Source organism: Polypterus senegalus, chromosome 6 (assembly GCF_016835505.1).
Source record: "Polypterus senegalus isolate Bchr_013 chromosome 6, ASM1683550v1, whole genome shotgun sequence".
In the NCBI taxonomy this organism is placed as follows: Eukaryota; Metazoa; Chordata; class Cladistia; order Polypteriformes; family Polypteridae; genus Polypterus; species Polypterus senegalus.
In genome coordinates this window covers 191,542,405-191,555,767 of record NC_053159.1, presented here as the reverse complement: position 1 = coordinate 191,555,767, position 13,363 = coordinate 191,542,405, and the positions used below count along the sequence as shown (strand labels likewise).

At 43.8% G+C, this 13,363-nt stretch overlaps 1 protein-coding gene across 1 annotated transcript; it reads right to left on the bottom strand.

Moving 5' to 3' along the window:
• Positions 1–2,973: 2,973 nt before the first annotated feature.
• On the bottom strand, positions 2,974–3,926 carry LOC120530682. Its single transcript, XM_039755103.1, has 2 exons — positions 3,620–3,926; positions 2,974–3,370 (listed from the first exon to the last, which is right to left on the bottom strand). The coding sequence occupies exons 1-2, from the start codon at positions 3,892–3,894 to the stop codon at positions 2,974–2,976; spliced, it is 672 nt and encodes a 223-aa protein (XP_039611037.1). The 5' UTR covers positions 3,895–3,926.
• Positions 3,927–13,363: the final 9,437 nt, after the last annotated feature.

Here is a 13,363-nt window from a genome sequence, read left to right as displayed (position 1 = left end):
AAGAGAGGGAGGGGTACAGGAAGAGAGGGAAGAGAAACAGAGGATTGTGGGAATCAGAGAGGAATGTGAAGGGACAGAAAGATGGGGAAGGAGGGAGTACAGGGAGAAGAGGAGGAATGAGAAGAGATGGTGAAGATTATATAGGAAGGTGAAAAAGAAAAAGGACAATGAGGGAGAAGTACAGGGAGAGAGAGAGAGAGAGCCTGGCAGGCTGCCAACACCCATAAAGCCAGCATGTAACACGGTGGGCGCGGCTGGCGCTGAATGAAGGAATTGTTTCCTTGTGAAGCACAAAACTGAAGTGGCAGTGAGAGTCAAGAATTACAGATGGGGGGCTGCAAATGACAGCTTAGGAGTCGATGTGATGTTGTACTGGCCGAGACACCAGGCCTGGCTGTGGTGTGAGAGATGATATAATCACACGAGAAGGATGGGACATGAGGAGTGACGGTCACACGTCATCTGAGCAGCATAGACGTCAACACCATCATCTCTGTGTGAGAAGCTGTCCTTACAAATAAAATCTGCGCCTGACATCCAAACCCCAATAAGAGGAGCGCATGGACTCCTGCTGTGCAGACCACCAATCCAATCTGCCCTTCCATGACAAGTTTGTGGGGTCCAGTCAGGTTTTTACTTGCATGCGCTAATCAACATGCCTCACATTGTCACTTATGAACCCCAGAGGGGTCAGGTGGCCACTCAGATCACCAAACAAACTGATCTTTAGCATAAGAAGCTCCAAGAAGGCAACACACAGACATTAAGCCACTGGGATCAGAACTCGGGTAATGGGGTGTGCCTGGCAGACATGTTAACCACTGTGCCATTCAGGTGACAAGCTAGAAGACTGGCATTGGACAAAAGGAAAGCCCATGCTGAGTACTATTCTCATATCCCTGTTCCTGCATTTGAACCCCTGTTCCAAGTCCTTTGTGCCCTTTTTTAAAGTCATTATTTATGTTATGATTGTTAACCATTTAATTTACCTTATGTTCTTGTATTTCCTGTTACTTTCCTTTTGTTCTGTGGCGGGTTCCCCAAGAGGCGGGGCTACTTATCAATCACTGTCACCCTCAGTAAAGGCTGAGGGATTCCCATAGTCCCTTGTAGTTCATTCTCAGGAGGCGGTGCCACCCATCAGTCGCCATCATTCTGTATAGGCTGGTAGATTTGCACAGTCCCCTGTGGTTCATTGTATGCTGTTTGCATTGGTGGAGGTGAGGGTTCCCACTATGATTTCTATGTTCATGTTAACAGATTTCTGGATATTTTGATATACTTCTATTTTAGTTTTACAAGTATTCTTGAGGACCTGCGTTACAGGACTGTGTTTATTGATGATTAACTTTGCTGGCTATTTTCGTTAGTGAAGGGCATATCTGTTAGAACAAGCCTTTTATTTATAAGGATGTTACATTTCGTCTTATATTACAGTTTTTCTCGATTGGTTTGGCTCATTTCTTGAAACCGAGATGACATTCTCAAAACCATAAGGTCATTTGGCCAAACAGTCTTACAGTGCTGCCCAACATTACAGCTCACTAGCAAAACAAATATCTTACCCCAAACTCTTCGTCCATGCTTCAAAAGCAGATTCCTTTCCCATATAAAAGGTCAGTACAGTCAGAATAGCACAGATCCTTCTCAATTGCCTTGGCACATGTGCATTCATTTAGTGCTTTTGTCAGAATACCCCGGATGGTTTAGCACAACACCATGGATCCCCTGCAAAAGCTCATATCTCTCCCAAAAGAGTTTATCCATGTGTCAAAACTAAATATCCTTCCCATATAAATAGTCAATGCCCCCAAAATGCATTATACCTTTGGCATTGTTTAAGCACTGCAAGTCAAAATGCTTAGACGTTTTGTCACTGAGGCACAGGTCTAGCAACAGAATACCACTATGAATAAAACCAAAAGATTTTACAGTAAAATCAGCCTCCAATAAACCACTCATACTCAAGGAAACTGTAAACATTTTTATTCGTACAAAGAAATGTTAACATTAGAGAACATACTGTGAAAAGAAAACATATACAGGATTCTGTAAATGTGAACAGTTATAAACACAAACAAAAAACAAAAAACTCTAGCCCACCATACTGTAAATAAAGTCTCAGAACTATAGTACAGTAATATTTTCAGTGGTCGCCATTGTCACCCTCTCTTTCCTGGCCACCATCCTCATCCTCCTGGCCATCGACGCTGCTCTCTGTCAGGCCATAAATTCTCATCCACATCGCAACGGATATTTTCTCGTGCGATGCAGCGAGGGAAGAAATGGCGTGAATGTCTCAACCATCCCCTACATTGATCCCCTGTGATGTCCTCACATGCAGCATCCATTGCATGCAGCAGGGCCCTCTGGTCTTGAGCCTGATGCTCATACACCCTCCACCTCCAAGCTGAAAAAACTCCTCAATTGGATTCAGGAAAGGAGAGTAAGGTGGAAGAAACTCCATTAGCATCCGGGATGGGTGGTGAACCAGGTTCTGATGCGTGGGCATGGTGGAAGTTCACATTATCCCACACAATGACATAATGTGGTAGCTGAGGTCCTTCTACACCTCTCTCATTTTCTGGGATCAGATCAGTATAAAGGTGGTCCAAAAAATTGAGGAGCTTTTGTGTATTGTAGGGCCCTAAACTGGGAATGTGTGTGGCCACACCTCTTTCTGATATAGCGGCACACATTGTTATATTTGCTCCTCGCTGGCCTGGGACATCCACAGTGGCTCGGTGGCCAATGATGTTACGGCCACGCCTTCGACCTTTGGCCAGGTTGAAGCCAGCTTCATCAACGAACACTAGGATGTGAGGGGTTTCGTTGCCTTCTAATGCCATAATTCTCTACAATAGAATAGAAATAAATCTAATCAGTCAAGTAGAGACAGATACTGCAGGGAGGATCTAAAGTACTGTACAAACAGGGAGTGGGAAACTGAAGACAATTTCTAGGAAAAATGCTCTAGTCACACAAAGCTGGATTCTGAAGGTGAAAAGGATAACAAAAACAAAAACAGTGGTAACCATGTCTTACTGTAATAGTGTTACAATGATAGACAACCAGTAGTTGACTTACATGCACATACTGGTACCGCAGCCCTTTCACTCTGTCAGAGTTTCTCTCAAATGGTACCCTGTAAATCTGTTTCATGGTCATCTGATGTTTCTTCAATACCCGGTCTATTGTGGAGATGCTGATAGAGTTTATATTTTGGAACATTACATTGTCTAGCAGGATTGCATTACGAATCTGTCTCAGTGTGATGGCATTATTTGCAATGACCATGTTGCATATTTCTTGTTCTTGTTGTTCATTTAGAAGTTTTCTTCTGCCACCCACTTGAGGCTGTCGTCCAATCCTAGACATACAAGTCAAAGGTCAACACTGTAAATTTGTTACAAAATGAGTTACCAATGTAATTGTACTGCTGTCTTATGGTACTAGAAGTGTGATGCACTGCACAGTGACTGGAATACTATTCACAGTATTTTCTCCATTTTTGTCTTTGTCATTTTTATAGTATCATATAACATCACATGACGATATTACAGTACTCTAGGCCTACACACACACCAACACTGAATAGTTCAATAGCATAGTTCTGTACCTGTTTTCCCTGCGAAAGGTTTGGATGATGGAGGAGACTGTAGACCGAGGCACATTAGGCTGCACTCGGCGACCTGCCTCTGCCATTGTGAGGCGATGGTTTATGACGTGGTCAATAAGGGTGGCCCGGATTTCATCTGGGACATCATGGTGCCTCCGTGCTCCTCGGCCTCTTCCCCCTATTCCTCCACGCATTCTCACTCCTCCTCTTCCTCTTCTTCTTCCTCCTCTTCCTCGAGCAGGAAGTTGCTGTTGTACTTGGCGAGGTGCTTCCATGTTCACACTGCAAATGAAACTGGCCCCGCCAAGCTCTGTCTATATACTTTTGGCAGCAGTCATAATCATAGACAACACCTGTCAGGTATCTGAACAACCTGTTTGATTGGTCATCTGAGATGTGGGAAACTGCTCCTTCGTTAGTTCTAATTTCACCTGATTGATTGTCAAGTACTGTCATAACTTTATCAAATGTTCCAAGATATTCTTTCATGGTATTATATCTTTGACTAATTTTGACAGTTGAACAGACAATTGTGCATATGATGACTTACACAATGAAACCATGCTGATATGTTTTGGAGTGAGTGACCATTTCACTGAAAAATCAACTAATCAGTTTAGATCGGCAAGATCTATTTATTTGGAAAATGTGCTAAATGTGGGCTCATTGTGCTAACTGTAGCTACTTGTACATAATCATTTGAAAAGAAGCACAGAGTCACTTGAGACATGTACTAAAGCATTTGCAATTTGATTAAACCAATGAAAAATGACATTCTGTTGTGAACAATTGCAAGGTGGTTTGGAGATTTGTCCATGTTATTTTGAGAATGTCATCTCGGTTTCAGGAAATGAGCCAAACCAATCGAGAAAAACTGTAATTAGATAGATAGATAGATAGATAGATGGGAAGGCTGTAATTAGATAGATAGATAGATAGATAGATAGATAGATAGATAGATAGATAGATAGATAGATAGATGGGAAAGGCACTATATAACATACATAGATAGAAGATAGGCATAGATAGATAGATAGATAGATAGATAGATATGAAAGGCACTATATAAATAGATAGATAGATAGATAGATAGATAGATAGATAGATAGATAGATAGATAGATAGATAGATAGATAGATACTTTATTAATCAGAAGGGGAAACTTCCATACTCCAGCAGCAGCATACTGATAAATACAATATTAAATTTAAGAGTGATAACAATGAAGATATAACAGATAATAACTTTGTATAATGTTAACACAGTGGAATTGAAGAGTCGCATAGTGTGGGGTCTCCTCAGACTGTCAGTGGAGCAGGATGGTGACTGCAGTCTGTCTCTGAAGCTGCTCCTCTGTCTGGAGATGATCCTGTTCAGTGGATGCAGTGGATCTCCATGATTGACAGGAGTCTGCTCAGCGCTCGTCGCTCTGCCACGGATGTCAAACTGTCCAGCTTCATTCCTACAATAGAGCCTGCCTTCCTCACCAGTTTGTCCAGGCGTGAGGCTTCCGTCTTCTTTATGCTGCCTCCCCAGCACACCACCACGTAGAAGAGGGCGCTCGCCACAACCGTCTGGTAGAACATCTGCAGTATCTTATTGCAGATGTTGAAGGACGCCAGCCTTCTAATGAAGTATAGTCGGCTCTGTCCTCTCTTACACAGATCATCAGTATTGGCAGTCCAGTCCAGTTTGTCATCCAGCTGCACTCCCAGGTATTTCTAGGTCTGCACCCTCTGCACAGTCACCTCTGATGATCACGGGGTGCGTGAAGGTCCTGGGCCTCCTAAAATCCACCACCAGCTCCTTGGTCTTACTGTTGTTCAGGTGTAGGTGGTTTGAGTCGCACCATTTAACAAAGTCCTTGATTAAGTTCCTAAACTCCTCCTCCTGCTCACTCCTGATGCAGCCCACCATAGCAGTGTCGTCAGTGAACTTTTGCACGTGGCAGGACTCCAGGTTGTATTGGAAGTCCGATGTATGTTGGCTGAACCAGACAGGAGAAAGTCCAGTCCCCTGTGGCGCTCCTGTGCTGCTGACCACAATGTCAGACCTGCAGTTCCCGAGACGCACATACTGAGGTCTGACTGTAAGATAGTCCACAATCCATGGCACCAGGTGTGAATCTGCTCCCATCTCTGTCAGCTTTCTAATCTTCGATTTGCCAGCACTGAGCACTCTCAGGGTCCACAGAAGGATTTGGCAGAGAGTATTAAACCTCCAAACTCATCATCATCTCCCCACCACCCCTCTCCTTGGCCACTAGGGGGCCACACTCTCTAGTGATTTACGAGTTGGGCTACGGCGCCTTACAATCCGTCAGTGGCAGCCTGACAGACAGGATGTGATTTATGGTGGAATTACCTCAGGACAGGGGAATGCAAAAAAATAAATAAATAAATGAAAGAGGAGGCCGCCATCAGCTTACATCCGACAGGGCCAACCGAAAGTGTCAACGAACAGAAGAAGGCAGGAAACACACCGAGCTCTGTGTCTGTCAGTGTGTCAGGACAAGCCAACTCAGCACACCTGGGGACGGATAGCAGAAACACCTGGAGAGAAGACGGCTGCCGTGTCGTCCTCAGGGGCTCCCCTCGGTGTTGTTGGCCGAACGTTCATTGACTGGCCTTCTTGAGCTCCCCAGTTCTCTGTTGCCTCTCCATTACCCGTCCTCACTCCCCTCCAGCTTTGCTCAAACCCTTGAACCCTTAACACCTCACACTTGTAATCCCCAGTATTTTGAACCTGGATTCCAGGGTCTCCTCCATCTTTTATAAATACTGAACTTAGATCGTAGTGTGGATGCTCCTTTTCCTTTTGTATCTTCTTGTGTTCCTTGCATCAGCCATCAGCCTTTTTTGTTCATTCAGTGCGCGCATTGGATTTTCATTTCGCTCTTCTTCTAAATCCGTGTGTTTCCAAACCTGTGGGTCGTGGCCGAGCCCTGATGAAACCACACCAAGCAAACCCCTCTGATGATTGTGCTCGATTCACAGCATTGCAGGTGTGTCACGGCTGATCCTGGATGACCTCCGCAACTCACGCTCTGAAAATCGTGTTTTGGTTCACCAAGGAGGAAAAACTTTGACAATTGCACTTGGTTTAATTTTTATTTATTTTTCTGCAGGTATTGCTCTGTTGATTCATTTTCTTTTGTCACTGTGAATTCCTGTCTATTAGTTTCATATACTTTGTACTCTTTAAATTGAACCCAAGGGGCGGGGCCACCTAATGCTGCCACTGTGGCTCCACCCCCTGGCCTATATAAACCTGCTGTCATGGCGCAGTTTTGGCTCAGGTTTATTTATTTTGATAATATGGCCTGCAGGGGGCGTCTCAGAGCCGTAAACCCCAGACACAACCCCAAAGACACCTGGCCAGGGTTCAAAAGTCCTTTTGTTCCAATGTGTTCCCCCAGTTTGTTGGGTGTCAGTATCCCTCTGGAATGGCTGCTGTTTGGACACCTGCAGGGCTGTCTGGTGGGCAAACCTGTAGAAGTCCTGGGGGTGCCACCAGAGGGAGTTTCTGGGGGCCTAACTTGGAAGATCTTCCGAGACACCGTGCTGATGTGCTGGAAATGTTACCAGGTCCAAGTTAAAAAGGAGCCCCTCACCTCAACGGGAAGAGTCAGAGTTGGGTGACATTCACCTGGGGTGGAGGTGAAGGGAGGGAAGGAGCGCAGTTATTGTGGAAGAAGCCCTGAAGATGGAATTTCTGTTTTTTAAAAATACATTATTTGAACCTGGGACTGTCGTGAGGAAGTCATGTCTGCAGTTTGGAGATCAGAGACTCTCCCAACAGGACAAAATATCTGAATATAAAGGAACTTTGCTTTTGGGTTGTTCTTTAGACCAGAGGTTTATGGTTTCCCTCTCCACCATTCTGGACATTTTTGGAGTGTTGCTCTTTTACATTTATTTATTTGGCTGACGTCATTATCCAAAGCACCTTATAACATTTGAGAGACAGTTAGTTACATTTCTTTTGGTTTTCCAACAGGCGCACAGGCAGGTCAAGTAACTTGCTCAATGGTTGCTCAAGATTTGAACCCACAACCTCAGCGTTCAAAGTCCAAAGCCTTAACTACTACGCCACACTGCCTGCCTCTGCCTTTGAAAGGCTCAGCCCTTATTTGAGGCCTATGTAGGCCAGAAGCCTGCCATTTGAGTTTGGGGTGAGGCCTGGTAGGTTAGTGGACCCTGGCCTTTATGCAGGTCTGGCTGTTGATGTTGAGTTTTTTGGGTGACACTGTGGTGTCAGTTTTGATTGTGTTTGTTCTGATTCCTTCAAATTTTAGTAAGTGATCTGTTTTTTTGTTTTTTTTTTTCCTCTAATAATAATAATAATTCTTTGCATTTATATAGCACTTTTCTCACTACTCAAAGCGCTCAGCAGTTGCAGGTTAAGGACCTTGCTCAAGGGCCCAACAGAGCAGAGTCCCTATTGGCATTTCACAGGATTGGAACCGGCAGCCTTCTGATTGCCAGCCTCAGAGCCACCACTCTGTCTGGGCCACTCTGGGCAATGGACTTTTGCTGTTGTTTTTGGATTATGATTTGGTGGATCGCGGACTTGTTTTTGATAACTGCCTTGAAGGCGATGCTTACTTGCTCATTTTGTTCTTATTATTAGTTAGCTAAATTTTAAGCACTTTGTTTTTTGTCATTTTGGCCAGGGGTTTTACAGTTCCCCTCTCTCTTTGTCAGCGCTGACTTCTGTACCACGTGCAAGCAGCAGCACAATAGTTTGTGTTTGTTAAAGAAAGGAGCAGGAGATGAAGCAAAAGACTGCAGTGAATCAGGGGGCAAAACCAAAATCATAACCCTACACGCTAGTTGAAGTCGAGATGGGAATTGTTAAGAAGTCAGGACCCTAAGAAGGCTGACGTCACACATGAGGTTTTTCTCAGTCTTGGATTCAGCATAACATGTCCGTTGAGTCGAGAAGCTAACTGCGAGTTGGAGAGCCAGCCGAGAGAAGAGCGAAGGAGAGAAAGAGGGTCAAAACTGTGAGATCAACAGGCACGTTTGACAATTCAAAAACGAGAGACAAAATTCATGGTCACAAACTTGGAGGGACAAGAGCAGCACCTGAGAAACAAACCGAAATAAACTGAGCAAAGAGTCAGTTTGAGGAAAAGGGGCTTCTATGCACAACTCAGATGAGGAAATGCAACCCCTTAAGCTATCACCTCAGGTCACGACCACTGAGGACTCACCCCTAGAAATGGGATTCATGGCGACTGCTGTGCAAAGAGTTCAATTGAAGAGAGGACTTTTGACCAATGAATGACTCGGAGAGAGGCGGATCTTCGGGTCAAAAGGTCAGCCTCACGCAACTTGCATCTCCTTTTTTTGACGTGCGCTGGTTTTTCCAGGGGCGTTTCTTTAAATTGTTTGCTGTTGTGCAGCATTGGTCACTTTTGACATTTAGTCTACCATAAACATTTTTTAAATGGGTTAAATAACATTAAAAATATATTTTGTTTTTGGGTGGAATGATCCTTTAAACTAAGAAAAGAAATGAAAACATACATATAATAAATAAAAAAAACAGGAATTTTAAAAGTTCAATACAATGAAAACATATTAGTTGGTTTAGTTTTCCCCAGCTTAGGCTTACATTCTTTTATTTTTGTCTTTTTTATGATATTTCTCTTGTCATTTTTGCTGTTTATCCTATTATGTACCCTCTGCTCTGTGGGCGGAGCCCCAAGAGGCGGGGCCTTCCTGATGTCACCGCCCCCTGATAGTGGAGGCTCTCAGCCGGTGGTGCATTGATGTCGTTGGAGTCGTTTTGTAAGAATGGATTTGTTTTTTTAATTGGATTTACTGGTTTTGGGTCTGTTTATCGGATTTTGGACTTGGATTGTGTTTTTAGAACTCGCTTGCCTTGGATTGTCTTTGTGGACTCTCTTTTTTGCCCATTTTGGAGCTCTTTATTTTTTCTGTGTTTGAATAAATGTTCTTACTTATGGGGTCCCCTGGGGAGCTACAGTGTAGCACACGGTTAACACGGCGATGTGGATTTGACTGGGTCATGGATCACTAATGGAGGAGCTCATGTGCATTTTATCTTGTGCCCATTGAGTTCAGTGTCCTTCTTTTTCTTCATTCTAATAAATATTTGATGAAAAAAAATTCTAATTTATAAAAAATCCTTTGTGGACTGTTCTATTTCCTTTTCCCATGTTGAGATATTTTGGGACATTTAAAGTATTCTGAAGCCAAAAATCTCTTTTCAGGCCTGTGTAGGCCTAAGCAGGCCAGTAGATTTAGGGGTCAAGCTGCCTGGGGTGATGTCTATTCTGGGTAGGCTAGAGAAGACCTAGCCTGGCTTCTGGGGCTTACAGTTAGGTCCATAAATATTTGGACAGAGACAACGTTTTTCTCATTTTGTTCTGTACATCACCACAATGAATTTGAAATGAAACAACTCCGATGACGTTGAAGTGCAGACTTTCAGCTTTAATTCAGTGGGTTGAACAAAATGATTGTATAAAAATGTGAGGCAACTAAAGAATTTTTTTAACACAATCCCTTCATTTCAGGGGCTCAAAAGTAATTGGACAAATTAAATAACTGGAAATAAAATGTTCATTTCTAATACTTGGTTGAAAACCCTTTGCTGGCAATGCCAGCCTGAAGTCTTGAACTCCTGGACATCACCAGACGCTGGGTTTCCTCCTCTTTAATGCTCTGCCAGGCCTTTACTTTCAGTGGCTGTTTGTTTGTGGGCCTTTCTGTCCGAAGTTTAGTCTTCAAAAAGTGAAATGTCTGCTCAATGGGGTTAAGATCAGGTGACTGACTTGGCCATTCAAGAAGTTTCCACTTCTTTGCTTTAATAAACTCCTGGGTTGCTTTGGCTGTATGTTTTGGGTCATTGTCCATCTGTATCATGAAACGCCCGCCACTCAATCAATTTGACGTCATTTAGCTGGATTTGATGTCTCTGAACACCTCAGAATTCATTCGGCTGCTTCTGTCCTGTGTCACCTCATCAATAAACACGAGTGTCCCAGTGCCACCGGCAGCCATCACACTGCCTGACTCCACCATGTTTTACAGATGATGTGCTATGCTTTGGATAATCAGCTGCTCCACGCCTTCTCCATCCTTTTTTCTTGCCTTTATCATTCTGGTAGAGGTTGATCTTGGTTTCATCTCTCCACAGAATGTTTGTCCAGAACTCTGCTGGCTTTTTTAGATGTTCTTTAGCAAAGTCCAATCTAGCCTTTCTATTCTTGAGGCCTATGAGTGGCTGGCACCTTGCAGTGTACCCTCTGGATTTCCTGTCATGCAGTCTTCTCTTTATGGTAGACCTGGATATCGATACGTCGACCAAGCCCTGGAGAGTGTTGTTCACTTGGGGTTTCTCTTCACCATGAAAATGATTCTGTGATCATCCACCACTGTTGTCTTCCGTGGACGTCCAGGTCTTTTTGCGTTGCTCAGTTCACCAGTGCTTGCTTTCTTTCTCACGATGTACCAAACTGGAGATTTTGCCACTCGTAATATTGTAGTAATTTCTCAGATGTTTTTTTTTCTGTTTTCGCAGCTTAAGGATGGCTTCTGTCACCTGCATGGAGAGCTCCTTTGACCGCATGTTGTCAAAACCTTCCACATGCGAACACCTCACCTCAGATCAACTCCAGGCCTTTTATCTGCTGAACTGATAAGACATAACGACAGACTTGAACACACCTGCCATGAAATAGCCTTTGAGTCAATTGTCCGATTACTTTTGAACCCCAGAAATGAAGGGATTGTGTTCAAAAAATACTTCAGTTGCCTCACATTTTTGTTCAACCCACTGAATTAAAGCTGAAAGTCTGCACTTCAACGTCATCGGAGTTGTTTCAATTAAAATTCATTGTGGTGATTAATGTACAGAACAAAATGAGAAAAACGTTGTCTCCGTCCAAATATTTACAGACCTAACAGTATTTTGGAGACTGCACACCCCCTTTAGGCCATCATAACGCCTGTTTGCAGTCTCTGTGCTCTTTTGCGAGACCACCAAAACACAGCGGAGATGCGCCAGCTCAGTCTGTCTTTGGTCCGTCATCGCCAAGCGCAGCACAAGAGATTCCTTCTGTTCAGGCGCCTAAACTGCAATGAACCTCTCAATCGGTGGCTCAAGCAGCGGCTTACTTTTCGGAAAGACTTCCTCACTCCCGTGTGAAGTTGTTCTCAATAAAATGCAAAGCCCTGAGACGCGAGTCGACACGTTTTCAGTTTGCGACCTTCTGTCCATCAGACATGTCAAGTGAAGGTGTTGGTGAACTCTGAGGCTTTTGAATTGCGCCTTAAAAATACAAGAAGTGCAAAGGCAGCTCATCGGAGGACACGTGGAACTGGCCTTGAGTGTGTGCCGCAATAAGACACACCTGACATGTCATTGTGACTTAGGAACACTTGCCTGCATGCCACCAGCTCTCTCGTTCATTTAGAGCACTGTGCACAAATCGGTTTTCACGTTGACATTCAAGAGTCAAAATGAAATCCAGAGCTGTAGAACATGAAAATGGGAAACTTTAATGGAAGACCTTTTATGAGCGCATCTGTGGGTTTATGTTCCAAAGACCTGCTGCCACACATACCGTATTTCCCTGAAAATAAGATCAGGTCTCCAAAAGATGCACTAGGGCTTATTCTCAGGGGATGTCTTATATTTATTCATGTACAACAATCGACATTTATCCAAATACAGTCCAGTCATCTTCTGGAATATCGTCACAACTGTCCACATTCAAACCCTGAATTTCTTGCGACTCCAGCGACTTTTAGGATCCTTCGCACTTCCATGTTCGATGTGGTGAAGCAAAATGCCGACATACAAATACATTTGTGGTGCTTTGATATTCAAGCGTCGCGTATTCCCCATCGTAATGACACAAAACGTTCTAAAAGTCTCACATGCCACCTTGTGTGCCGTCTTTTTGTCATAGCGTCATCAGAATGCACGGCGCCGTATTTGAGCCACAGAGGAAAAAATTAAGGACACGGTGAAAAGTTGTATTTTGTGAATAAAGTGGAAATTTTGGCTTTAATCTCGTAATTTATTACGTCATTAAAGCAGACCGTCGTAAAAGTCATCTTCAAACCAACCCAGCTGTTAATCGCTGCGAGCTTCTGGGTCTTCCACCTGAACTGACGGCAGCGGCGGGCTGCAATCGGCACACAGAACACGTGACGTTTATGGTACTTCAGCTCTCTCTGCACATTTAGAATCCTTCGACTTCTACTTGATATCACTTTCATGATGAAATGCAGTAAACTATGTGGATTACAGTTTACAGATAAATAGTTAACTTCATTTAAATAATGAATACTGTTAATAATTACACATGTTGCGGTGACACGGCTTAGGCCTGCTTGGTTGCCTTTGGAACAGGAGGACTTTGCATCAAAATTGATGGAAGTGTGAATTTTTAAACTGTACAGTCAGAATATCCTTTCAAGAGTAAAGGCTCGTTTATACCTCACGCTCAGAACGCGTACGCGCCCGCATCATGGCTGCCACGCGATTCCAGAGTTCATTTGACGAGTCCTCTGAGCAGGTCCTCAGAAATTAACGTGACGCGTGCGTAAGTTGCTGTACCAGCAAAAAGTCGAGGGGCGCAGTGTGCTAAAAGTCGGGATGTGACGTCAGAGTCTCTGTTTACTATCGACATGTGACAGAAAGCCGCTATGCGGATCCTACGGGATTGATGTGCGCGCTTTGCTGTTTGATGAATGGTTC